This window comes from Heterocephalus glaber, unplaced genomic scaffold (assembly GCF_053883595.1).
Source record: "Heterocephalus glaber isolate CG9 unplaced genomic scaffold, H.glaber_assembly_v1.0 deba00000738, whole genome shotgun sequence".
Lineage (NCBI taxonomy): Eukaryota > Metazoa > Chordata > Mammalia > Rodentia > Bathyergidae > Heterocephalus > Heterocephalus glaber.
This window is the reverse complement of record NW_028258161.1, coordinates 2,986,996-3,014,755: the sequence shown is the minus strand read 5'-3', so window position 1 is coordinate 3,014,755 and position 27,760 is coordinate 2,986,996. Positions and strand designations below refer to the sequence as shown.

General features: G+C 40.3%; 1 protein-coding gene and 2 pseudogenes across 11 annotated transcripts in view; 2 read left to right on the top strand and 1 right to left on the bottom strand.

The window, feature by feature from the left end:
• Pou2f1 (POU class 2 homeobox 1) overlaps positions 1–1,526 on the bottom strand; it is a 166,791-nt gene extending 165,265 nt beyond the window's left edge. For 3 of the 10 annotated variants that reach the window (XM_087206836.1, XM_021244740.2, XM_021244743.2), the window contains exon 1: positions 1,424–1,440. Coding sequence is in view for 2 of the 10 variants with exons in the window: in XM_004865196.4 (XP_004865253.1) it covers positions 1,424–1,484 (61 nt within the window). In the remaining 8 variants the exon portion in view is untranslated. Of the gene's footprint in view, positions 1–1,423 lie in introns of all 10 variants that reach the window. The other 7 variants (XM_087206837.1, XM_087206841.1, XM_004865196.4 and 4 more) reach the window with 6 other exon arrangements.
• LOC101714607 (GA-binding protein subunit beta-1 pseudogene) lies at positions 395–27,448 on the top strand (annotated as a pseudogene). The gene is made up of 2 exons (XR_015449484.1): positions 395–473; positions 25,081–27,448. The product of XR_015449484.1 is annotated as a GA-binding protein subunit beta-1 pseudogene (transcript).
• LOC106007810 (sperm flagella and cilia-associated protein 2 pseudogene) lies at positions 1,761–6,920 on the top strand (annotated as a pseudogene).
• Positions 27,449–27,760: the final 312 nt, after the last annotated feature.

Genomic DNA, 27,760 nt, shown 5'->3' with positions numbered 1-27,760 from the left:
ATGCTTAGCTGGGAGCTGTTTTAAGGTTGGGAAGGTCCCAGAAGGGAGTGTTTTGCCCTCGGAGGAGGGGAAGCGTGTGGCAGTTGGTGGGGGAGTCATTTTGGTTATTAGTAAATAAATCAAGCTGCAGAGAACACGAGGCCTAGGCAACTCCAGGAGCAGCCCAGGCCTAGCTCCCCCTTCTCTTCCCAGCACAGGCTGGGTTTGATCTCAGAGCCCTGTGGATTGCCAAGAAAGGAAAAAAAAAAAAGAATCATATCGAACCACAAAAGCACATGGGGCGAATGTAAAATATAAACACGGCGTTGGGCTGTGAGTGGCTGTTATTAAAGGTCTGAATTACTAAACATGAGAGGCGGGGAAAGCCAGGCGGCCATTTCAATAATATAAACCTCCCCGAATTAGACATTATTCAAATGAGAAGAGGTCCGGCTCCGCGGAGTGGCGAAGGCGCAGCCAGCAGCCGAGAGACGGTACCCGCGCGGAGCCGGGGAGGGGACCCTGCACCGGGCCATCCGCCCCCCAGCAGCAGAGGGGACCCCGACGCTAGGGTCACCTCGTCGGGGCCCCACGGAAGAGGCCTCGGGCGCGGCCGGGGCTCGCAGTGAGGTCTCCGCGGGCCAACGGCGCGTCTGTCCGTCAGTCTGTCGGTCCCGGGGGGGGGGGGGGGACGGGGACGGAGAGGGGCGGGGGCGATCCGACCACGCTGCCATCACCGACCCAACGCTCCCTCCAGACACCGCGGCGCGGGGGGCCGGGGCTCTTCGGGATGCACGGGGACAGGGACGGGGACCCTCCGAGGAGAACTTTACCGGGCGCCATCCCCTTGGGGGCGCGTGGACTCCCACCCCGCCGCCCCGGGACTCCGGGGCGCCCGCTCCCAGTCCCACCTCGGGCACAGGCCCCGCTCAGGTCCGGCCGCCGCCCGGGGGACCCGCGGGGCGCGGCCGGGGTGCGGGGGCCGTGACCCCACGCTCGTGGGTGCCCAGGTCGGCCCGCCCGGCATTGTGCCCGCCGCCCGCCGCCCCTCCACGCCCCCGGCCCGGCCCCGCCCGCGCCCGGCTGCTATGAATATGGAAAGCGTCTTTATTGTCCTCTCCCGGCCAGGACCCGCTGGCGATCGCGCTCGGGCTCGGCGGCGGGCAGGAGGAGGAGGGCCGGGACGGCCAGCGGGGTGGGCCAGGGGCGGGCGCGGGCCGCGGCCCCTCGGCCCCGGGTCTCCCCCTCCGCCCGGCCGCGGCGAGCCGCTTTCCCCCTCCGCTCGGCGCCCGGCGGGGGCTCCGCGTTCCCCCGGCCCCCCATCTCCCCGCCGTTAATTATAATAATCCTGAGTACTAATAAATTATGCTAAGTCGCGGGGGGGGCGGCGGCGGGAGCCGGGGTTGAGTATGAATATGAATATGTAAAATGCTGTAATGATTACCTGCTGCTGCAGCCGCCGCGGCTGAACTCTCATCTTGACTCGCTGCTCCTCCGTCCGCCATTTTGAATATTTTAACCAAAATCGCCCGGTCGATAAACCCTCCCTCGCTCCCGCTCCCCTCCCCCCTCCTCTCCGCCCCCTCCCGTTCCCGCCTCTCCCCCGGGCGCACGACAGGGGGCGCGCGAGGCCAGAGCGACTTGCTGCCGGCCCCCTCAGAAGAGCTCCACCCCCTCGTGCTCGGTGCGCACGCGCCAGAGCCGCGGCGCCCCTTGGGGAACTAAAGAGCCCTCCACCTGCCAGTCAACCCTAGGCTTCATTTTCCTTGTCGGCTGTGCACATGCGCGACTTTTTCCTCGCGCCTGAAACACGTCTGGCGCATGCGTTCTCGTCTCTTCGAGCCCTCGCGGAGCGTATCTTGACTGGGCAGTGTAACTGTGGAGCGCTTGTGTCTTTCTTACAGTCCTTCCTCCTCTCACTTTGCTCCCCACCTGGCTTCGCTGTAGCATGGTTAAAAAAAAAAAAAAAGGCGGCACAGCGGCCGAGACTTCCTTCTGGTGTTCGGCGCGTGGACGCACTGCCAACAATAGCGAGGCCGCTCCCCGCTAGGTGACTTCCGGCCTTGGGCAGGTAGGGGCGGGGAATGCGGCTCCCGGGAGCAGCACCTGCTGAGCTACGGCCTCCCGCTCTAGATTTGAATCCATACTAGTCCCCGCCCCCGGCTCTGCGAGTGCTGCAGACCTGGTCCCGGCCCTGCGAGGGGAGTGTCTTGGGGGGTCCTTTAATTAATTAGCCGGAAGCGCTGCTGCCCTACTTCTTCTTACCGGCCGGCCAACTTTCCGGGCCTGGGCGTCCTGAGTCGCGATCTTCCACCCTTTGCTTCCCTCCCCGCGGCCGCAGCCCCCCACAGACTCCCACTGGCTCCCCTTTCTCCCGCTTTTGTACACCTTTTAAAACCATGCTATAAACTGTGTGAGCTAATAAATTAAAATACCAGCATCGGCAGTAGCATCACCATGTATTTTACTTTGCTGTATTTCTCCGAGGCAGTAGTATAGTGGGGAAAGTTTCCAGCTGTACATATCTTTCTTTAGAAGTAGTCAAAATGTTACTGAGATTTCTTTAGATTTCATAGTTTAAAAAAAAAAAATTTCCTGGACAAAAACTCATGGCTAATTTTTTACTAATTCATTGTTAACGAAGTCCCAAGGTTTCAAGAGTAAAAAGTTTAAGAGTAAAAAGTTTTAAGAGTAAACAGAAAACTCATGATAAGTAAAGAAAAGTTTAAAAAAATTCAGACCTAGTCTGTCCTCAAGGGACATATGGCTGAAGTTTAAAATTGGATAAAATTGCACGTTCTCTTAGTGAAACTCAGCAGTTAACTGCTGAAATTTTAAACTGTGTAAGTATAAAGTTATTGTCAGTGACAAAGATTTGTGGTGAGATTGATTAATTCGTGGTAATTAAGCTATAGGGCGTGGGCATGACTGTTTAAACCAAATAATGGGACCATTTTATGATGTAATTATTTCAAGCCATGCCAACCAACACAGTTAAGGAAGTACAAGATTTAATTATGTTACAATTCATCTGAAAACATTGCCCATATTATACCCACCAGCATTACTACAGGGAGAGACTCAGGATCATCAACCTTATTTGAAGTAAAATTAAGTCTATAGCCCTGCTCCTGAGGACAACAAATTTGAAAACAAATCCACTAAGGAAAAGAACTCAAATGCCCTTACTAAAATTCCTATCTTCCATTTAATCTTAGTTTTGTTCTTTGGTTCAAAAAGTAATTTAATATGACCATCAGAAAGTCGTTGAAACTAATACATATGCTAGTCATCTTTAATTTTTCATTTTCTTTGTGTGTGTGTGTGTGTGTGTGTGTGTGTGTGTGTGTATCAGGGATCAAACTCAGAACCTTGCTCTTTCAAGGCAGGCACAGTGCCACTGAGCTAAACTCGGCCCACTTTTTCATTTTCTTAAAAGGAGGTGTTCATGAAATGAATTTTTACTTAAGGATAGTTTGTGAGAAAAAATTTTTAAGTAGTCTGTCAATATTTCATTTCTCTCAATGAAAATGCCAACTATGTCCCCAGTGCCTAGTACACCTCCTGGGCTTAGAAGATGTTCATAAATATTTGTTGAAAAAAAAATAGTAAATAAACAGTTGTATAAGGATTTTTTAAAACTGATGAAGTAATTTATTCAACAAAAATTTATGAACACCTGCATTCTGCCGTGCACTTCACTAGGTGCTAAGTATACAAAAGTGTATGTAACTGACCTCAGCAAACTCACATGTATGAACTTTTAAATCTTTAAAACATCTTACAAGGTAGGGACTGTCCCACTTTTTCAGGATGAGAAAATTGAGTCATAGAAATGTCAAGTAACTTGCCCAGTGACACAACACTATTAAATGGTAGAGCTAGAATTCAAACACAGGTAAGGGACAGTATTTTAAACTAAAGTTCCTCTCATCCCCCTCATCGCAGGGCTCCACTGCTCAGTCTCTCCGTCTAGGGATCAAACGCAGAACCTTGAGAAAGGGAGAGAGGTTGAGAGGGAGAGAGGATCAAACTGAGGACCTTGTATTTACCAGTCAGGTGCTGGCTCGACTCGGCTACATCCCACCTGACTCACTCTCCACTGAGCTACATCCCCAGTGTCTTGTTCTCTGACTTAATTAGTATCAATTAGAGGGCTGCAGGCTTGAGCTCATACCAGAAGATTGGTATCAGGTGCAGGGCTTTGCTTGCTCTGGTAAAGTTCTAGAATAGAAGACAGCATCCCCTGACTGGTCTTAGTTGTAGGGCTTGGCTTGATCTCATTAAAATCTCATGCCAGAAGAATGGAAGCATTTTCTGTGATTAGCAGATCTCAAGTCATTTGCAAAGCCATTTTCCAGTGGCTATCTGATTGGAGAAGTTCTGCACAAATTTGATGAAGTTCAGGGAAATTTGATGAAATCGGTGATTTTTCAGAATTTTCATACAGCAGGATTTCAACAGCTGTCTTTCCCGCTTGGAGCAAATGGTTCACCTTCTGGGTGTGCAGTTTGATAAGAATATGGCCCAAAGCATCATCACAGAAAAGTGTGGAGGAGCAACAAAACTCCTATATCAAGTGTTTATTGGTCTTCAGAAAAAGAAGAAAAGGGCTGACTGGAGTACAAATACCCACCACACAGTCTCTGGCAAGCTTAAAATTTTAAATGAAAATTGAAGCTTCCCAACACAACAAAATGAAATAATGGCCAAAATCCAAGCAGCTATCAGAAATTCCTAAACCTGCATTAAATCACACTCTGAAAGCACTTGAGGCCCAAAAAATGATGAAAACCCAACAGGAGGTAGCGGATGTCTCTGATAAGATCATGAAGTTTGAAGCATTGATAAACAAGGGTCTCCTTTGCGAAACAAAATGCATCTAAGACTGGGTTAGATAGAGCAGACCATGTAACTACCAACTCATTAAACACTTACTCAGATGATGAGTACATTAAAAAAATCCAGAAGTGCCTAGAAGAAGATGCTTTTGCGTGAGAGCAAAGGGAGAAAAGATGGCAGAGGTTGTCAATGGACCAGTTCATTACCCACGAGGCACAAGAGGAGGCTTACCGTGAGGGGCAGCTGATGCCTGGGCTCATGTGACAGACTCAGCAGGAGTGCAGGATTGCTGTGCAGCTCATGTGCGTTAGGCATGAAAAGGAGGTTTTATGGCAAAACAATTTTCAGAGAAAAAATATGAGGAAAGACAGATTTCCAGGATGCTCTTGATTGAGAAGTGGCTTTGGCAAAATAAGCCACTATTGATTTTGAAAAACAAATCCTTAGAATTTCGTGAACAGATTGCTGTGGAAAGAGTTCAGGCTTGTTATAGAAAACATTATAATATAGGAGAAATTTTGGATCAAATACTTTATTTGTCTACTTAAAGTCACAGGCTATGGAATGTTGACAAATAATCTGATTCCACTTAAGATGATACGTGATTGGAAGGAATTGTTTTTTCATGGAAAGCCCATATATGAACAAACCTCTATTAAGTACATGCCTGCTAATCCTTCTGAAGAACAGCTTAGAGAACTGAATAAGAGACTTGCTAGATAGCAAAGATTATGAAGAATGTAAGAAGATGGTTGAAGAGTGGGCTATACCAGAAGAAATGACGGATAATTTACTACCCTCCAACAATTCCATTCTGGGCCATGCACTTCACAGACCCATTGAAAAATCTCTTCCTCCTCAAGTTGAGCCAACAGAGCCTGAACTGCCTTCACTTGCTATTAAAGGATGCTTACTGGAGAAAACATTTAGTGGGGAAACTGTCACTGTAAAGACTCTACAAAGAGCGTTTCCTATTCAGGTACTTTGTATGGGCACTCTTGTCCAAGAAGCTATCCAAGCATTTTATGACAATGAAAAGGTCAGTGAGCTAATTCAGAAAGAAGGTGGAGAAGTTCCATCAGATCTGCAGGAGGACAGTAAAGAAAACCAGAACTCACACGATGTATCTTCAGATGCCCAGGTTTCAGGTGAACCATTACCAGAAACAAGGTGAAATTATATCTAGTACACTTACTAATAGAATACCAAAAACTGAAGAAATCAAATCAATTGATAGTGATCATTTCTCTAAATTCACTGTACGTGCTCAGCTTGGTGCAAAATCACAATTGTTGAAGAAAGGAAAGAACATTCCAGACAGATTATTAGTTAACATCATAGTAAATGCTATTAATGAGATACCTATGAATCAAGGGTGGATCCTTGATGATTTTCCAATGACATGAAACCAAGCACAGCTTCTACAGGAAGCTCTCATCAGCTGCAGTAAAAACATAGAAATAGAGGCAAAGAAAACACAAATACCCATATTGGCTGTGGATCCTATGGCTTCAAAAGAAGTACCTCTTCCCTCTTCTGCATTTGATTTAGTCATATTACTAGATATTTCAGATACTTGCTTAGTTGCATGAATGATATCATAACTGAAGAATTTTCACATGAAATGGCTCATAAAGATACTGGTCAACATGGCGCTGCTGAAAACCAAGATAAGCATGGGTACTAGAACTTAAGAGATCACACACAAAGGAGAATTATAGGCTTCTTGGACAACTGGCCTTTGTTGGAATAGTAGTTTTCAAAACCAGAAAATATTTTGATAAAAATTAATAAAGAGCCTTTATGCCAGAAACTAAAAGACATTTTTGCAACTGAGATAGTGAAGAAAAAGAATAAAGGAATTACATTTATTATTAAAATAATATTCTTAATGTACATAATCAAAATAAAAATTTATACATAGATGAGAACTTATTTTCACACAAAAACATGTATACAAATAGTAACTGTAATGTATTATAATGGCCAAACTCTAGAAATGATCCAAATGTCCTTCAACAGGTAATAAATAAAACTATGGTACACTCATACCATGGAATACTACTCAGCCAAAAAAAAAAAAAAAAAACACGAACAAACTATTAGCAGATGCAACAACTTCAGGGAATCTTAAAGGTATGCTAAGTGAAAGAAGCCAATGTTAAAAGGTTAATACTACATAGTTCCATCTGTACAACATGAATGAAATCACAGAACTATAGTGATGGAAACCAGTCAGGGTAATGGTAGGGGAGGGTGTAACTACAGTATAAGAAATAGTCAATAGTGTGGTGGTGGTGGTGGGGTTGTTCTGTATCATAATTGTGATAGTAGTAACATAAATCCATACAAAAAGTTAAACACACACACAGCACAGAAGTAGAACTGCAGAGTGGTGGTTGATCTGCCTAGATATTACTGTGTCAATGTGAATAATTCCATCTGTCTTGCTAAAGACCAACACACAAGGCTCCTTTGTAGCTAAATATAGCCATATGACTAAATTTCGGCTATGGAATTTTAAGAGGTTATTGGGGACTGAGGGGTATACCTCAGTAGTGGAATGATTGCCTCACATATACAAGGCCCCGAGTTTGGTCCCAAGCACCCAGGGGGGACAAATGGAAATGATTTGATAGGATTTCTGAGGCATCTTCTAAGAGAGGCAACGATTTGGCCACATACTTTTGTTAAAGATTGAAGAATCCAGACTCTGGGAAATGTACTTTAATGATTGTAATTGCTGTGGGTTAATAGATGAAAAATTATTATTATAAATCTCTCAATAGATTAACATTCTGATATAACACATTAATTTATAGTGGCCTAGGGACAAGTTTAGTAGCTACTTTTACAGCAGAGACTTTCAAACAATGCTCCATGAAACTCTCAGGGTTGGTTTAAAAGTAAGATGAAAAACAAGTTCTCTAACTCCTCTCCAGCCAGGGACTGAAAGAAGAAATTTTGTTTGAAAACATGGTATCACTGCTTTAAAAAGGATGTGTGTGTGTGCATGTGTGTGTGTGTGTCGGTCTGTCTGTGTCTGTGTGTCTGTGTCTGTGTGTGTGAAATTTACTGTCCTGACTCAGCCAAGATACTTATTGCTTGAAGATAAATATGCTGTGGATATATCATTGAAGAAAGAGTAACTTCAAAAAGTTTTCAAGAAGAGCTGAGACTGTAGCTCAGTGGTAGAGTACTTGCGTAGCATGCACAAAGCCCTGAGTTCAACCCCCAGTACTAAAAAATGTTTCAAAATAAAATATTCATGACCATTGGATATGAAACACTAAGGCCTTGATCTCCATTTTGTCCACATGTACAGTGTACTCAGAAGATTTTCCAAGATTTTAATCCTGTCTCTGATATTTCCATAGTTCTCCTTGAGTAGAAAAGGAGAAATAGTGACAAGGCTTCCTATTAAATTAATGAATGTATCTTGGTCACATGTCTTACCATTCATAAAAGGATGACATACCTACTGATACCTAATGACTGTAGCTGATTGCTGCAATTTGTATTCTACCCTTCGTGTACAATATAGAATGGCTCTACTCAGAGAATGTACACTGAGATCTTTACAATTCAATACTCATCAAAAAGCTCAATAGCATTTCTGGAGAACTGGCTGATAGTTACATAACCATTTCCCTCTCTTGTTCAGCGTCAGCAAATATATGACACTGCTCTTGCCACTATCCCTTCTAAGCCCCTGGCCAGATTTAATCCATAACCCTTTCTTCTGCTAACCCTAGACTTGTACTCAAACATGATTCTTCACCACCAGTGCTTCAGGGAGCTGTTGGCATCTCATCAACATTGGCATGCAATATGAAATCCATTTGCTGTTTCACCTCTAGATACTCTTAAAAGCCAAACTGTCAGAAAGCCATGGACTTGAAATTCATCATTGTGTCCCCTTGTAAGATTCTTTCCTAGAATTGTGCTTTGGACTTATGTCATCAGCCTACATTAAAATCATAAGAAGAAAAAGCTCTTAGAAATGTATCATATTTACTGTAGAAGTGTTCTTGGAGTGTCTTTTTTTCTTAGCATCTGAAGAGCAGGGGTTAAGTAACATGTCCTAAGTTCACACAGTAAGGGACAGAGCTAGGATTTGAAGCAAAGATTGCCTGATTTCATATTCTCTCTGCCTTTCCTCTTTGGGCCCTTAGGTCTGCTCCCTGCCTTGCTGCCACCTGCCTCCCCAACCTGTCTTCCTCCTGCATCTACACCTTCAGTCCTTCACTTTGTTTTCCTGCATTTTGCTGATTCCATTTCTGCACTTCCTATTTTTTCCTGCCTCTTCCTATCCTGTTTCATAAGCCTTTTCTAAACTCTCCTTACATTTACTTATCAACTCACTACAGTCTGACATCTGTTCCAATCATTTTCCTGAAATTACTTTATTGGAAGTCACTGATGACCACCTAACTGCCAAATGTGATGACATCTACACTGTTCATCTTGGCCCATCTCTCAGCATTTTGATGTTGATCATTCCTTTTCAAAGCCATCTTTGCCTCTGGCCTCAGTGACAAATTGCTCTCCAATTTCGCCTCTTATCTCTCTAACCCATATCTTGATTTTCCTCACCGGATCCTCTTCTCATCTAATATAGGTATTCTCCAAGGATCTGCCCTGTCCCTGTCTTCATGTTGCAAGCCTGTTTGGTGTCATTATCTATCCTCACAATTTCAACTGTTATCTCTGAAGATAATCCCTTAATCTTCACCTTCAGCCCTAATCTGTCCTCTGATTGTCAGACAAAGAATGTTATATGTCTATTTCACTGGAGTATAAATTATGCAGACTGATATACAGTACCTACATATAGACTGATATACAGAAGATATACAGTATCTTCTTCATTATTTTTTGATACCTTTTTATTCTTAATGTTACAGTATAAGGCCCAGACATATTCTAGGGTTAACATTTAAATTTTTTTTCTTGCATACTTTCATCTATATTATATTTTATTGATCAATTCTTTTTTTTTTTTTGGTACCGGGGATTGAACTCTGATCCTTGTGCTTGCACAGCAGGCGGCGAAACCACTAAGCTAAATCCCTGGCCACATCTATATTATATTGAACATCCAATGTCATATGAAAAGTTTCATTTATTCACAAGCATCAGTTGAATGCCTATGCTTGGCATTTCCTTAGGCAAAACATTTCCTTCGAATTTTTGGAACATCCTGAGATTAGTACACATTTAATTCAGCCATTTAATTTTCCAAGCTAACATCTATAATTCTATATCTTATCCACTCTAAGAGGCACATTTTCTTCACATTTTAATATCTTTGAAATCAAGATATATCCTACAAGAAGTCTGATAAGTATTGTGTCAGAGTTCAATTGACAGCATTTTAATGGTACATAAAATAAAGGTACATCTTATAGTCAATGACATTTAAAATTCTATAAAATACTGTATTTATGCTGAGAACCTTAATAGGTTTAGAGACATTCAAAAAGATTTTATCAACTAAGAAAATGTTTAGTAACTGAGTGTGTTCTGAGTTTTTTAAGGCAAGAAAAGATTGATTTTTTAAATTTTTTTATTAGTATATGTCTGCAGTACACAATGATTACATTCATTGTGGGGAGTTGGCACATATACATAACACATCTTATTTCTTTTTACATTCTTGCCTGTCATCCCTCCCCCCTTCCACCCTTGTTCTAAGAAAAGATTTTTTTTTTTTTTTGGTACTGGGAATTGAACTTGGGTCCTTGGGTTTGTGCACCAGGCGGCGAAACCACTGAGCTAAATCCCTGGCCCAGAAAAGATATTTTCAAGAGCTTTTCAATAGGGTTAAGAGTAAAGGAAAAGGATTTTTGTTAGCAGAGAAGTTTCACAAATCCAAACAGTTCTCCAAATACACAGCAATGATACATAAAACATAAAAAGAGAACAAAAAAGAAATGGGCTGAGAAGCAATAATAATACCCATGAACCAGGAAGAACACACAGATGTCAAACATCAGTAGGTCACTGCTTTGGACCTCTTGGGCTGTACCCTGGAAGCAGGCAGTGGTGCCTGGGATTTAGCACCACAAAAGGGAAGTATCAGAACTGTCACCAGACAGAGTCCAAGGAGGTCCCTCTAAAGAGAATGTGGGCACTTCAACTCAGTCTGGACAGGTTCTTGACCTTTGACTTAGAAAAGAATTTTGGATGTGTCAGTGAGAGGCATGGGAGTTAGAAAGTAAGAGAAAATGGGGAAGGAACTTCAGCTTAAGGAGCTGAAGGGGCACAGCTCTGATGGACATCAGATAGGTCAGCCAAAGGAAGGGATCAGCTTTTATGGGGTTGCCAGGTTGACTAGGTTATGATTGATCTTTATCTTGGTTCTGGTTTTGTAGCTCTGAAGAAGTCATTTTGTCCTGAGAGGGCAACCGAGGTTTCCATGACTTAATTGTTTCTCTGGGGCACTGTTTCAATTTTGCAAAAGCTCTGCTGAAATGCAGGTGACTGAAAGTTTAGAGCAATGACCAGGGACTTTTAGGTGCCATTTCAGGGAGTTTGGAGCAAGATGTAAATACCAATGGCGCTGAATGTCCTTGTAAATAAATCTCTTATGTTGGTGTCCTGAGACTTGAAGGGGGACGAGATAGGTTAAGTAAATTTAGAGCTAATCAACCTTGCATTATCATTTTTTAAACAGACATTTCTTAAATGATTAAAAAAATTTTATTAGTACATGTTTGCAGTACACAATGATTGCATTCATCAGAGAGAGTTGGGTATGTTCTTAACCCATCTTAAATGTTTTTTTCATCACCTTCCCCTCTCCTCCTTCTGGAGACTCTTAGTCCTCTTTCCTTTTGCAAAAGCTCTCCCTGTTTCCTATTATCTTTTATTTTGCTCTTTAATTTATTTATATTTTAAGATTCTCATATAAGAGAAATCATGTGATATTTGAGCTTGCATGTCTGATTTATTTCACTTTAACATTATGATCTCAAAGTCATTTTTCCACAATGACTCATGTTTATCTTTATGGCAGAGTAGTACTCCATTGTATATAAATACCACAGCTTTATCCATTTATCTGTTTTATCAGTTTTTATCAGACAGTTTTTAAATGATTGATACGGGTTTATGCAGATGCAAAGTTTTAAGGTATTATAGAAGACAATGAAAGCAGAGATGCCAAGCTTTATCTTGGTTTAGTTACCAACTGGACATCTGTAGACCAAAGCAAAGAGTCCCCTCCCTTTTTTTCCAAAAGCAGCTTTTAAGACTTTGCCTCAGAAGAAAACACAAAGCACACTTTTAATGAGTAGTGGGTTAAGGGCCTGTGAGTTTGTTCTCCCTCTCCCTCTCCCTCTCCCTCTCCATCTCCCTCTCACTATGTGATGATCTGCAGCAGTTTTATTTTCTCATCTACTTTATTCTTGGAGATGTTATAGAGAAGGTGTCCTGGCTGTAGTGATACACCTGGCTTTTGAGGTCGATAAAATTGTTTAGGAGAAAGAGGGGATAGGGAAGAGTGTATACCATACTTTAAGTAACAGGTCCTGACTTAATGCTCAAAGTGCACCTGGCTTTTGTCTCTGTGGTGGTTTCTGACTGCCCCAGAACCAAGCTCTGGGTTTGAAAATTCCTGCCCCCACAGCACATGCACACACACACTTTTTTAAATTGGTGGGTTCTCTCTATTATTTCATTAATTTTAACAGATATTCCTTACATAAATTAAAAGTCAAAAGCACAGTATTTTATTACAGAGAGAAGTCTTTTATTTACCCCTCTCCCACTTCCTGTCCTATATCCTTCCAATATCTGTTCTTACATCTTTTTCCTTACAAAATAATCAACTGAGTTAGTGTGTCCAGATTGAGCCCAAACTATGTACACCATTAATGTTCAGCTATGTCTGGACATGTATAGCGAGGTGAAATAGGTCAGCAGAAATATGTTTGCTTAAGAACTAAGGAATCTTCTGAGAGAAAAACTTCCTGAAATGAACCTGACATTGCTAGCTTAACCAGGCATCCAAGTCTGCCTTGCTCTTGTACGAGAACAGGTGACTTACTAAGACTTGAACACTGTTACCCCTCTCTAGGTTAAACTTCCAGCCAGATTTCCACGTGCACTTACCTATGCAGTCCTGTGGAGAGGGAGCTCTAGTAGCAGGGGCGATATGCAAGATATATAACATCTAGGCTTGTGTGAGCATTGACAGACATCAGGGCATGTCACCTGTGTCCGGCAGCACAGCATACTTGCTGAATTTCACCCCTGTCTGGAAAGAACATTTTTTGGAACTTTCTGTGGGACGTTGATTCTTCTCTGACAAAGTTTAATACACAAAGGAAAGAGAACTTTGTCCCATTCTGGCAACCAAACTGCAGTGCTTTAGGAGAGGGACCATCAGCACGAACCCTGCAATAGTGCAAGGGAGAGAAGCTTAAGTAGGCAAAAGGGTATTCAAAGAAGATGCCATGGGTAACTGGTCAGACTTACTTGAGGAGGGTATAGATATATAGGAATGGTTAGCTATAAGTTCTGGTATCAACCAAATCTCAAACTAGTCTTGTGCTGCCTCTCCCTTTATGTCTAACATCATGCAGTGGACACGAATGCCCCTTGTTTCAGAGTCCTACCCTGTAAGATGGGGATCACAGGGCTTTCTCATTGTTTGCTGTTATTACATGTGGTGGTAGCATCACATGAGACACCTTCAAGATCTCACCGGGAAAATCCACAGAGACCAATCCTGCATGCGTGAGCAGGGCAAGAGCCAGTGACACCAGAGCCAGCCAACTCAACATCTTGAGCACAAGCAATAATCAAAAACTAACTGAGCTATTTATTGGTTTTTTGCTCTTTTATTTCCATAGATATAATTTCCAGAGAAAAACTACAAGCCAGTTCTTCCCCAAACACAATTTCAGTCTACTGAGAAGGCACCAGAGTGGGATAAGTGCAAAGTACATGCAACTTTGAGCAAAAGAGCTCAAAGCTGACACATCTGACTTGTAACTCAGACACCAGTTGTTCAAAGCCAGCATGGTAAAGAACAGAGAAGTCTTGGGCAAGGGTTAGCTTTCTAGTTGAGTGGCTGAGAGTCTCTTATAAGGACAAGAACTAAAAGGAAAGCTGAAAATGAGGGCCAGCCGGCTGTAAGTGTAGGACCACTGTTCCTAAACAGAAGGGACATAGGGTGTAGACATTCTAAACATATCTTATCTCATTTAAGCCTTACACCATCCTTGAAAAGGAAGGATAGGTTCATTGCATGATGGTCAGAGAGATGAGGTTCAGAGAAATTTAGTAACTTGGCTAAAGTCATTTAGGAACCGAAATTTGAATGCAGAACCACTGACATCAGCTTTTCTCACTAAGGTTGCCCCAACTCAGAAGAGAGAAAATCTAGTATTTCTCATTGCCAAATAGTTCTCATTGCTATTTACTTTCTCATCTATTTCATATTATGATAATATTTTCCTGGAATGGGATGATATAATACTAGAAATTGAGGATGTTTATTCGCTACAAAGATTACATATGCAGGCTTCCTGTCATAATCAAGGGAAGTTGCTCACATCGTTTATGATTTCCAGTCTTCTCTGCATATGATAATGCTTATTTTAGGAATCTGGCTATACTAGGCTTGCTGATCTTCCAAAAGAAAGCAGGCAGGGGTGGGAGGGACAGTGATATACCCTTTTGGTACTTACTGAGTCTGGAATCCACCTTAAATTAGTTTGCTGGGAAGTATTGCATGTGATGAATGATACAGTATTTAAATGGTTCTGTGTATATTTTTTGTTTTGTAATAAAGCAAATCATTCTAACAAAACTATTTTGTTTCATTTCTTCATAAAAATTCATGTTTGAATTCCATCTAAGCCCTAAAACTTTAAATTTCCATCACAAATTTTATGCATTATTAAATTTTATACACCACCACATTATGCTTTTGAAACTGATTATACAATCTAATTAATTCAGAATATTAACTATAATTTCCATGAAATGAATAAGATAATGTTGATGGGAGCAAGATAGAGAGCTATGATCATCTCTTTGCCTCTCCCCAGCATCCCAATTACGTGTATACTAAATACCACTTCTCTGGAAGTCCCTCATCCAGTAACTTCAATTTGAGGGAACATAGCCAAGACCAAAGGTTACTTTGAAGTGCCCTTCCAACCATCTGTCAAATATTAGACCCTCTTTCTTTTTTTCTTTTCTTTCTTTTTCTTTTTTTCTTCTTTTCTCCTTCCCTTATTCCTTCCTTCCCTCTCTTCTTTCATTTATTTTTTGCTTTTAGTCAGAATTTTCACGAGTCGTATAATTTCTAAATCCAAAACAGATAAAAATATCAAATTAAAAGTAGCATTATGAGAGTAAAGTAAATTTCTCCCTGAGAGAAGCAGGAGGTGTCTACTGACAGTCTAAAGACAATGGAAGAAAGAAAACTGCCCCAAGGGAGAACAAGACTTCAGATAACAGTGGTTCTGGGACTATTTACCTTAGGAGAAGACATAGGTGTATTATCAGATCCCAAGGGTCTTCCTATATCATGGTACAAAAAGTAGTCAGTGCTCATGATAATTTGGAGACACCCAGGAATGATCAAATTCATTTCCCCCTCTGTTTAAGAAGGTAGTGAAGGGCTGGGGATTTAGCTCAGTGGTTCTGCTGCCTTGCAAATGCAAGGTCCCGAGTTCGATCCCTGTTACCAAAAAAAAAAAAAGTAGTGAATAGCTAGGCATAGTGGCACATGACTGTAATCCTAGCACTCTGGGTGGCTGAGGCATGAAGATTGCAACTGCAAATTCAAGCCCAGCCTGGGCAACTAGTGACCTCATCTCAAAAAAAAAAGAATAAGGCTGGGGACGTAGCTCAGTCCATAGGCCCTGAGTTCAATCACCAGTGCAACAAAAGGATGAGTGAGTGAATGAATGAACAAACGAATGAATAAAGTGAAGTATATATAGTATGCTTCGGCAAGTTTTCCATTAGTAAGATTAAAATGTGTTTAATTTTAAAAGGCTCTTTCAGTTATTTGGAAAATTGACTTAGAGGGTCACATTTCCTCATGAAATAGGTAATGGTGTTGTGTATTACAATTGAATCTTTTAAAAAAAACCATGCAAACAATGTTGATATCAAATACTCCAGATGTCTCAAGATGCCACTAACCTCTGGATAAAAATGAGATCAAATCTTCATTCCAGAAGTTCCTATTCACAGCATACCATGACAGCAAGAAATCAACAGCCCCACTTGAAGCTGTTCTTTCATGTTCCACTCTGTACAGAGTCACCTGTTGTCCCTGCCAGGCAGGAAAAGGCTGCCTTCTGGGGCTGTCACAGGCACAATCCCCTGCACATACCAAACAGCTTCTGGACTCCTTGTGATCTTGCCATGCTGGCTATTTAGCTGAAATGGTGAGAAGTGTCCCATTCCATGTGTTGAAATCCATCTGGCCCAGAATCATTGCTGCTTGTACCTCAAGTCCTGCCACCAGCTTAAAGAAAACTGATCCTTCTGCCTCAAATTGTCCCTTCTTTCCCTTCAGGTTGGGCTAGGGAACAGGCACAATTCCTAACTCTTCTCTGGATACCCACCCTAAACATCTGCAAATGCTCCTGCCCAACATGCACAGCACGAAATCCTGATAGATTGCTGGGGCTGCAGCTGGTGGGTTCAACAGACATATTCAACTAGAATCTGGGCTGCAACTCAGTTGGAGCATCAAGCACCCTAATGTGTATTTTGAAACCTTTTAAGTTCTTTTTTTAAAAATCCAAGAATTATATGGGGCAGTGGTTTGTTTTTTTTTAATCCCACTTGTTTGTTTGTTTGTTTTTTTAAAAAAAAAAAACTAGTTTTGAATTCTTTTCTGGAAAAGCATGCCTGTGGACTCTAGCCTCTCTCTCCCAGTCCTCATTTTATCTCCACTGTACAGGATTCAGGACTGGTTCAGGACAACAAGCAACCCAGGAAGAGAGACAGTTTGGACATTATTTTATAAGGGAGCTGCTCCCTCAATGTGCCACTACAGGAACCCATCTTGTGCAGAATCTCTAAGGGCTTTTGTTTCAGGACTTAATGAAGACAGCAAATGGAGTAATAGAGAATAGTTTATCCATTATCATGGCAGAAATTTCATATAGTTTTCTAAACAACTTATTCACATTTATATACACCTACCAAAACTAATGTTAAGCAATTGCTGTAAAATAATTGTATCATTCACTCTTTGGAACTTCCTAAACTGTGACTAAAAGGAGAATCTTTATTTTGACTCTGTTTGGATCCTCCTTGTAATCTCATAGACCCATGTTTGAATCTCCCAGGGAGAAAGAAGGAATTTCTCACTGTGGTTTTAATTGACATCTCCCTCATGACTTACCAAGGATAGTGTAACTACTCATTGATTTGTAGGAATGCTTTATATGTGAACCTTGGTTGGCTAACTATATTGGAAATCTCCCCTCTATCCTATGATTTGCCTTTTTACTCTCTCAGTGATGTCTTTTGATCCACGAAAGTCCTTAATTTTAATGTTGTCTGGTTTTAAGTCATTTCCTTTATGGTATAATTAGGATGAGCAACCACCTAGTTTGCCTGGAATTAAGGAGTTTCCCAGGACAGGCGGTATCAATGAGAAAAGAAAGACAGTCCCAGGTAAACTGAAATGATTGGTCATCATAGGCTTAGCAGTGCTTGTTGCTATTTGGGAGAGGGGTCTTACCATATCACAAAGATACTTTCCAGTGTTATGGTTCAGAAGCTTTACTGTTTTGTTTTCCACATTTACATCAACTGCCCACCTGTAGTGGACTTTTAATGTATGGTTTGAGGAATTGGTCAACATTGATTTTTTTCCCATATCAATAGGCCCAGCTAAAAGACTAATTTTATCCTCTGTTTTGCAGCAGGAGCTTTGTCATAATCCAAGTGTCATAAATAAATTGAGGAGCTTTGTTCTGTACCTTTTTTTTAAAAATTCTTTTAAAATGACAAGCAGGGCATGGTGGCACAGATCTATAATCTCAGAGGATTGGCAAGAGGATTGCAAGCTTAAATGACAGTTGGGCAACTTAGGAAGACCTTGTCTCAAAGTTTTAAAAGGTGGAGGAGGGGATTAGAGATATTACTCAGGGCAAAGACCTTGGTTCAGTTCCCAGTACCACACACACACACACACAGACACACACACACGCACACACACATGCACACACACAATTGTATATGTTTACAATATGTGATAATTAAATCATTTTACATTAAGTAGTAAATCCATTGTCTCATCTACTTTTTTTGTGGTGGTGAAAATGTTTAACAACTCCTTCAACAATTTTGAAATATACAAGGCACTATTATTTATTATAGTCACTAGTCTGCAATAGCGCACTAAAGCTTTATATTGTCTGACGGAAACTTTCTGCCCTTTGATCAACAGCTCCCCCCGCCATACTTGCCATCCACCTTCTGATAATTATCATTCTACTCTCTACTTATATGAGTTCAACTTTTTTAGATTCCATATATAAATGGCTGTATGTGCCTTTCTGTACCTGGCTTATTTCATTTAGCACAATGTCTTCAGATTCATTCATTGCCATGACAGGATTTTCCCCTTTTTAAATGCTGGATAATATTCCACTTTGTGAATTTATATGCTACATTTTCTTTACCCATTCATCTGACAATGGACACTCAGATTGCTTCCACATCTTAGCTATTGTTAATAATGCTGCAATGAACATAGGAATGTAGGAATCTCTTCTGTAAACTGATTTCAATTCTTTTGAGTATATACCCAGAAGTGGGATTGCTAGATCATATAGTAATTCTATTTTTAGACTTCTGAGAAACCTCTTAGTTTTTTTGTTTTTTTTTTTTTTTGGTACTGGGGATCAAACTCAGGTCCTTGCGCTTGCGCAGCAGGTGGCGAAACCACTGAGCTAAATCCCCTGCCCAAACCTCTTAGTTTTAACATTAGCTATATTAATTTGTATTCCCACCATTAGTTCAGAAGGACTCTCTTTTCCTCACACCCTCACCAACACTGATTTTTTTTCTTTTTTTTGGTACTGGGGATGGAACGCGGGTCCTTGCACTTGCGAGGCAGGCGGCGGAACCACTGAGCTGGATCCCCAGCCCTCTTTGATGAGATTTTTAAAATTACTAATGCAATCTCATTACTCAGTATTGGTCTCTTCAGATTTTCTATTTTGTCTGTATTCATTCTAGTTAGGTTGTATGTTTTAGAGAATTAATTTACTCAGTTTTTTTGGAATGTGACTGTTAATAGTAGTATCATAATCATTTGTTTTTCTTTGGTATCACTTGTAAAATCTCCTTTTTGTGATTTTACTTGAGGTTTTTTTTTGGTCTGGTGAGAGGTTTATCCATCTTGTTCTTTTCAAAGAAGCAGCTCTTAATTTCACTGATCTTTTCCATTGTATTTCTAGTCTCGATTTCATTTATTTCTACTCTGATCTTATTTCTTCTACTAATTTTGGTCTTTTTTTCTTTTCCTACTTCACTGAAGTGTACCATTAAGTTGTTTATTTGAGGTCATTCTTTTTTGATGTATATGTTTATTGCTCTAGCTTCTTTCTTAGAACTGTTTCTTTAGTATGCTTGTTTCTGTTTCCATTTTTATTTGCCTCAGTATATTTGAAAATTCCCTTTTAATTTCTTCTTTGATCCATTGGTTGTTCAGAAGCATATTGTTTAAGTGCCATTTTTTTGTGAATGTTCTAAAAGTTTTCCCATTAGAGTCAAAGAATATATTTGACATGATTTTATTCTTCATATATTTAAGACTTGATTTATGCCCTAACCTATTCTTTATCCTTGGTAATGTTCTCTGTGAACTTGAGAAGAATATGTAATCTGTCTACTACTATTGGATGGAATGTTCTGTGTCCGTTAGATCCATTTGGTCTAATGCGTTGTTCAGGTCCATTGTTTCTCTATTGATTTTCTGTCTGAATGATCTGTCCATTGTTGAAAATGGATTATTAAAATCCTCAACTATTATTGTATTAAGATCTATCTCACCTTTCATATCTATTAATCTTTGCTATATATATTTAAGTACTCTGATGATGGGTGCATGTATGTTTAAAATTGTTATATCTTTTTGATGAACTCTTTATCATAATATAATGACCTTCATCATCTCTTTTTATAGCTTTTTACTAAAGTTCATTTTGTCTGGGTGTGGCCACATCTGCTTTATTTTGGTTACTGTTTTTGCCTGGAGTATCTTTTTCCATCCCTTCATTCTCAGTCTTTGTGGTTCTGAAGGCTAAGGTGAGTCTCATGTAGGAAACATGTTGCATTTTGTTTTTCATTTTTTAGTCCATTCAGACACTGTGTATCTTTTGATTGAATAATTTGATCCATTTACATTTAAAATAACTATTGATAGGCAAGGACTCACTGTTGACATCTTAAATTTTTTTTTTTTTTTGGTACCGGGGATCGAACTCGGGTCCTTGCACTTGTGCAGCAGGCAACGAAACCACTGAGCTAAATCCTTGGCCCAACATCTTAAAATTTTTACTGACTGTTTTGTAGTCTTTGCTGTTTTCTCTTCTAATCTTACTTCCTTGCTTTGTGACTTGTATTTTTGTAGTAGTAAGTATGGTTTGACTTCTGTCTCTTTATCATTTGTGTATCTACTGGTGATTTCTTTCTTTGTGGTTACCATGAGACTTACATAAAACATCTTACAGTTATAATATCCTAATTTTAACTGGTAGCATCTTACCTTCAATTACAAAGACCTACACTTTTATTCCCCCTCCAATTCCATTGATATCATACTTCATTTTCATTTTTGCTGTGCATATGTTAACCAATTGTTTGCAGCTATAATTGTTAATACATTTGTCTTTTTATCTCTTACAGTTGTGTGATTACATGTCACCTTTACAGTATCAGAATATTCTGAATTTGACAGTATATTTATCTTTACCTGTGAATTTTATAATATATTTTCATATTGTTACTTATTGTGCTTTTGTTTCTACTCAAAGAACTCACTTTAGTTTTCCTTGTGAGCTCAGTCTTTCAATAATGATCTTGCTTTTGTTTGTCTTGGAATGTCAAACAAGACATTCCTTCCTTTCTAAGGGACAGTTTTTCTGGGTATAGTATTTTTGGTTGGCATTTCTTTTTCTTTTATCATATTGGTTGCATCATCCCACCCTGTCCTGGCTTGCAAGTTTTCTATTGCAAAGTCCACTGATAGCCTTATGGGAAATTATATGTCATGAATTTCTTCTCTCTTCCTGCTTTCAAGATTCTGTCTTTGCTTTTTGAGTTTTGACAGTTTGATTATAATGTATCATGGAGTATCTTTTATGGATTGATCTTGCTTGGGCTTCTTCGAGCTTCCAGAATCTTGGATCTTACGCATTTGAGAAGAATGTGTATTCTGTCTGCTACTGTACCATGGAATGTTTTGTGTATCTATTAACCTGTTAATCTGTATGTCTGTATGCCTCCAAAAATTTGGGAAATTTTCTGTTACTATTTTCTTTTTCTCATTAATCATTGTTTTAATGGGTCTCAAAATACTGTGACAGATTTGTGTTCATTGTTTTCCTTAAAAACAATTGATCTTAAAAACTAATAATTGAAAATCGCCAGATAAACACACACACACACACACACACACACAACAAATGGTCCACCAAACATTCTCCTTCCCTTCTTGTTTCAGTTACTTTTCTCATTGCTGAGACAAAATACCCGACACTCAAAGTAAAAGGAGGAAAAGTTTATTTGTCTCACAGTTTATAGAGGTTTCAGTTCACAGTTGGCTGGTGCCAAAGCAGAGTGGCGTGGCAGAGGGACATCGCAAAGCAGACAGAATGCAGCAAGCAATAAGCAAGGAACCTATTTCTGTCCTTTATGTCTTGTCCAGGCTACCTGCCCTAAGGGTGCTACCTGCTCACACCCAGGGTGGGGCATCCTTATCCTACCCAGAACTATACCAAACCAATCAGTGAACTAATTTTGTAATCACATGCCCTTAATCCCAGAATCACATGTTCTAGATCCAGGCACCTCTGAAAAAGCCTCACCTATGAACACATTAGGTTTTGGAGGGACATCTAGACACAAGCCATAATACTTTTGAAGGTTTTATAGTGCACTGTTACCATTAACTAGTCTTTTACTGTTAATCTTAATGGCTGGCTGTGAAAACAGTTTTGAGACTCTTGCATCTCTGATTCACTATGGTGGCAGATGTTACTGATAATAAAAATTTAGCCTTCTGAGCTTTCTGAGCAGACTTGGTGACCTTTCCAGCTCCAGTAACCTTGTTGTCGGCTGCTTTGATAACACACACAGCAAGAGTCTGTCTCATATTATAAATGACCCAGAAGAGGATAATCAGGGAAGCTCTCAACATACATGGTCTTGCTTGGAACCATGTCAATAATGGCAATATCATCAGATTTCAAGAGGGCCATTTTCCAACTTCTTACCAGACCAATGATCAATCTTACCTTTTAGCTCAGCAAACTTGGAAGTTATGTGACTTATGTAACAATCCAGTATAGAAAAATAGCACTGATTTGGCCTGAATGGATCAGGATAATAGCCTGAGCAGCAAAGCCAACTGCTTTCCATTTTTGCTGTTACCAGCAACATCACCACAATGAACCTTTTGACACATTCTTGACATTGAAGAATTATCTCCTGGAAGAATGTCCCTGAAATCTTCATGGTGCATTTCAGCAGACTACTTCAGTTGTGACGCTGACTGGAGTAAAGATGACCATGTTTCTTGTCACTAGTTTAGACCAAGAAGATTTACTTGATTTGTTTGTTTGTTTGTTTTGTTTTTGGTACCGGGGATCAAACTCAGGACTTTCCACTTGTGAGGCAGGTGGCAGAACCAGAGCTAAATCCCCAGGCTAAGGAAGGTTTACTTGAGATTTGGGGAACCTGAGATGCAGAGCCATGGGCTGGGCTAGACATCTTTTTTAGCTGTTTTGCTGCTCAGCTTAGTTCATCTTATCTGTCCAGCTGCTCCAAGCCAGCACTCAGTCCCCCAGGTAGCCTTGTGGCAGTCCAGATTTGTAATAAAAATACGCAATAGTGGCTATGTGCCAGTATCAGCATTGGTTATATAAGTTATTTACATGGAGCCTTCAAGGTTCACCTGTGCTGGAATTCTGCTGACTTGGACTTAATGCAGCCCAGAAATCATAGCTGCCCCCCCACCTCCCCCAGCCCAAACTATAGTATAGCCATTTTGGGCTTCATTTTTCCCTTCACCATCATGGTGAGTTTCAGAACACCAGTCTCCTCCTATAAAAACTATACCAATGTCAATTGTGTAGACATCTCAGAGGGGCAGACTCAAAGCCTTGTCAGTTGGGCAAGTTAGTAGCAGGATGCAATCCAAAGCTTCAAGCATTATGGTTCCACTGACACTGCCATCTTTATGAGTGACTTTCCATCCCTGGAACCAAGGCATGTTAGCACTTCCTCCATTATGTTTTTACTCTCTGGCTTTTATGTAGAATATCAGTGTAAAGAGAAAAAAACAGAAGAAAAACAGTTTGAGCAAGGAACTGTATCAAGGCTAGGCAGTACACAACATGCCTCACTAATCTAAACTTCTTGGTGTTTAACCTCTCATTCGTCACAAAGCCCATGTGCTTTTGCCCTGCCAGCTTAACCTTTCAATCCTTGGCCAAGTTCCCCACAGCCAATGATCATAGCTAAGGTGGGCTGGAACTGAGACACAGGGAAATCATGTGACTGACTGGGTTCTGTGGCTTGTTGCTACTGCCCAGGATCAAGAGAGTATTATACTACATGTCACTAGCCAGGGAAAGCAACAAAATTCAAAGTATGGTTTTTACTGAATGTGTATCATGGGTATATCATCCTAAAGTTGAAAAATCATAAGTTGAACCATTGTAACTTGGGACCTGTCTATAATAAACTTGGGATAGATGAGATAGGTAAATAAGGGGTACCAATGGGGCAAAATAAAGCTGCTAAACTTTTTTTTGAAAAGCAGTTCTATCCAAGCATTTGAGAGGCTGAGCCAGGATTGCCAGGAGTTTGAGGCCAGCCTGGGCTACATAGTGAGTTCAAGGCCAGCCTGCACTACAAAATTGAGACCCTTACTCAAAAAACCTCCAAAACAACAAATAATAAATAAATAAAAGTAATTCTAATCTTTGAGGGTAGAAATAGAAGTATTCAAATTGAGCATGGAAGCCTTCTAAATGAGGTACTCAGAACCTGGACGAAGATCACTCTGAAAAGTGTCACATATACATTATCAGAAGGATTTGTAAAAATCGCATCTACATGATCGAGTACTATGTGTGTATAACGTGACTCTTCCAGATGTTAGTAAAGAAATGGGAGAATGCTATTTTGAGTCATAGCATATTTTCTTATTAAATGTCACCTTACAGCATTAGCAGTTTTGAGTTATTGCTCCCTTGAAAGTTTCTAATTGTTTTAAATAAAAATAAATCACAACTTCTTATTTGGTAAATGAGGCAGTTCTCACAGAGATGACATGGACTCCAGCTCTTCGATTTGAAGGAAGATGATGGTTTAAGTAAGTGCAGGTACTCATCTCTTGCACTAAAAACATATGGCTCCTGACTATAAGTGTTTTCTGACTCTTAAGGTTTATCAATCTTTTGATAAAATAGAAGTGAATCAAAAGTCCTGGAATGCTTGTCATAAACTAGTTTTTCAGCCATAGGAACTAACATTTATAGAGAACAGCTTATGAGTCTGGTTTTTCCTTTTCATTTTATACATTTAAAATTTCAACAACCCTAAAAGAAGTTTGTTTGTAGACCTCACTTTGTAGAAGAGGAAACTGAGGCTCAGAGAAGTTGAGTGACTGCCAAGCATTGACACATTAAAAGGTGAAGCCAAGCTTTAAATCCAAGTCAGCATGTTTCCCTGTCCGAACTTCCTAGGCTCTCCAACTTAGTCCTTACCCTGTGTTTTGAAATCGCTGTCATTGTATATGTTTGCTTTAAGAGTGCCAGGAGCCAAATCTCTTCACACATGCTGTTAAATATCAATTGTAAGTGGTATTGGCAAGATACAATACCAGCCCATATAGCCTGAACACAATCTATACCAACTTTCTGGAACAATAACGCTAGCTAATATAATAGTAGTAACAATAATAGCACCTTACATCAATGCAACGTTGAACTGTTTGCAAGGAACTTTCATATGTTATCTCCTTATATTTAGATCTGAAGTCATAAAAGGATTTCCAACTTCAGTGCCAACTCTGATGAGCAGTTGTAGCTGCCTGGAATTCTGAATTGCAAAAGATTCTGTGGATCCCACAGTGGTGCTACTCCAAGCCAGCACGAGCAAGGATGCCAGAACCAAAGTGGACCTGATGCCGTTGCACATGGCGGCCTCCAAGGGCCACACCAGCGTCATAGAGGTCTTGCTTAAGCATGATGCAGAAGTCAATGCAAAGGATATGTTAAAGATGACAGCTCTACATTGGGCCACAGAACACAGTCATCAAGAAGCGGTGGAACTTTTAATCAAATATGGTGCTGATGTACACACACAAAGTAAAATTTTAAAACTGCATTTGATATTTCAATAGACAATGGAAATGAAGATTTAGCAGAGATATTACAGATTGCTATGCAGAACCAAATCAGCACCAACCCAGAGAGCCCCAACTTTGTGACCATACACACCGCAACGCCACAGTTCATCACTGGGCCTGGAGGGGTGTTGAACCTAACAGATGAAACGGGTGTGTCTGCTGTTCAGTTTGGAAACTCCTCTACATCAGTATCAGCTACCTTAGCTACTTTAGTTGAAACTTCTGCTCTGTTGTCCAATTCTTCAGAAACTCCAGTAGTGGCCACAGAGGAGGTGGTTACAGCAGAGTCCATGGATGGTGCAATTCAGCAAGTAGTCAGCTCAGGGGGTCAGCAGGTCATCACCATAGTTGCAGATGGGATCCAGCTTGGAAACTTGCACTCTATTCTGACCAGTGGGATAGGTTAGCCCATCATTGTGACCATGCCAGACGGACAGCAAGTGTTAACAATACCCATGACCGACATCGCTGAAGAAACTGTTGTAAGTGAAGAACCACCAGCTAAGAGACAATGTATTGAAATAATTGAAAATCGGGTGGAATCTGCAGAAATAGAAGAGAGAGAAGCTCTTCAGAAACAGCTGGATGAAGTGAATCAAGAAGCACAGAAATACTGGCAGCAGCTTCTTAAGAAAGAACAGGAAGCAGAGGCCTATAGACAGAAGCTAGAAGCTATGACTCGTCTTCAGACTAACAAAGAAGCTGTCTGATTGAAACAGACACATAGTTTGATTTTACTCTTGGTCAAGAAAGAAAGCAGCCTCAAACTGTGCGCAACAGGGGTGCAGGAGAAGAGGAGGCTACCCAGTGATAACTGGTCTTAGGTATGAGCTGGGAACTTTTGTGACATAGAACTTCACAAGTTGTGAAATGTATTTAAAACTGAATTCTGTAAATAGTTTGGTTTTTTTTTACAGTTCCAAATGAGTTAATAAAGATTGTTGATGAGATCCAAAACCACACTAAGCCACTGTTATTGTGAATTCTTTTTGGTTTTAGTATGGAGATCAGCTTCTCAGAAACAGAACAGTCCTAAGGGTGAGCGCTGTTGGTTAGACCAAATGTTGTGTGATAATTATGGTGGACTGATGCTGAAATTACTCTTGCAGGAATAAACTTCTTTATGGGGAGAAGATTTCTCCCAGGAAATTTCTGTACAGCTTTAAATTGTCTCAGATTTTTGAAAATTTTATAGAAAGCAAAACTTTTATATTTGTTCAATTTCAGCTATACCCAAGTAGATTTACATGTATATGAAGCAAATAGTTTTTAAACCTTCTGTTTGTACATATTCTGCATGTTTTATAATTTCAAAGTGCATCGCTTTCATAGGTATTTTCCCCACAAAGATGATGAAAATTAGCGGGGAAAAACACCCCCTTTTATTCTGTAGGTCATTGAAACTAAGTAAGCTGGCAGCTGGTGTTATTGAAATAACAGTGTTCTTGGAAGGAGCAGTTTGCAAGAGAACTTGAATTTACAAAGTCTGCGAAATCTATGCTTTTTTGAAAATTTCATCGTGGGGACCTGAAACAGTATTCTGTGCCTTCCATCATTATTTCCACATGAAAGTAATTTAAGGCACCAGATTTTAAGATGATGTTTTTAGAAAACTCAGTGCATATGGGTTTCTGCAATATTTCATGGATTTAACCTCCCCCTTCTCTGAGAAATTATTCTATGGAAGAAATTGTTTTTGTATGTAGAACAAGAACTTTTGTACTACAGTGATGCTATAGATATGTCTAATGGATCTCTTCCTTCTCCCTGTGAAAGTTCTGCATCTTTCTGTGACTTGCTCTCAACCACAATATTGTTAAATTCCACAGTTTATTAAATTCTGGTAGACTGTTCATTCTTTTTTTGTAAAACATCAAGCCCTTTTATCTTGCTTTATTTTTTAATGTTTAATGTTGCTTTATGAAAATGTTTAACCCGAAAACCCCTCTAGATTACCTATACTGTATAAAGAAGCAGTTACCCTTAAAACTGTACTCTGGCCTACTTTTCTATTTTACAATTAAATATCTTTTACACACACACACACACACACACACAAACACACAAAGATTCTGTGGATCATAGACCAGTGAGAATCAGTTCTATGATTGATTAGTCACGTCTGCCATAATAGGGTTAGGACTGGTAACACATCTGTCAAATATTTGCTGTCTCTTAACTGGACTAAAAATCTTTTAGACTAGAAAGTTTACTTCCTTTTTTTTTTTGGTGTTTTGAGGCATGGTCTCCCTCTGTAGTTCAGCCTGGCCCTGAACTCACTATGTAGCCCAGGCTGGCCTC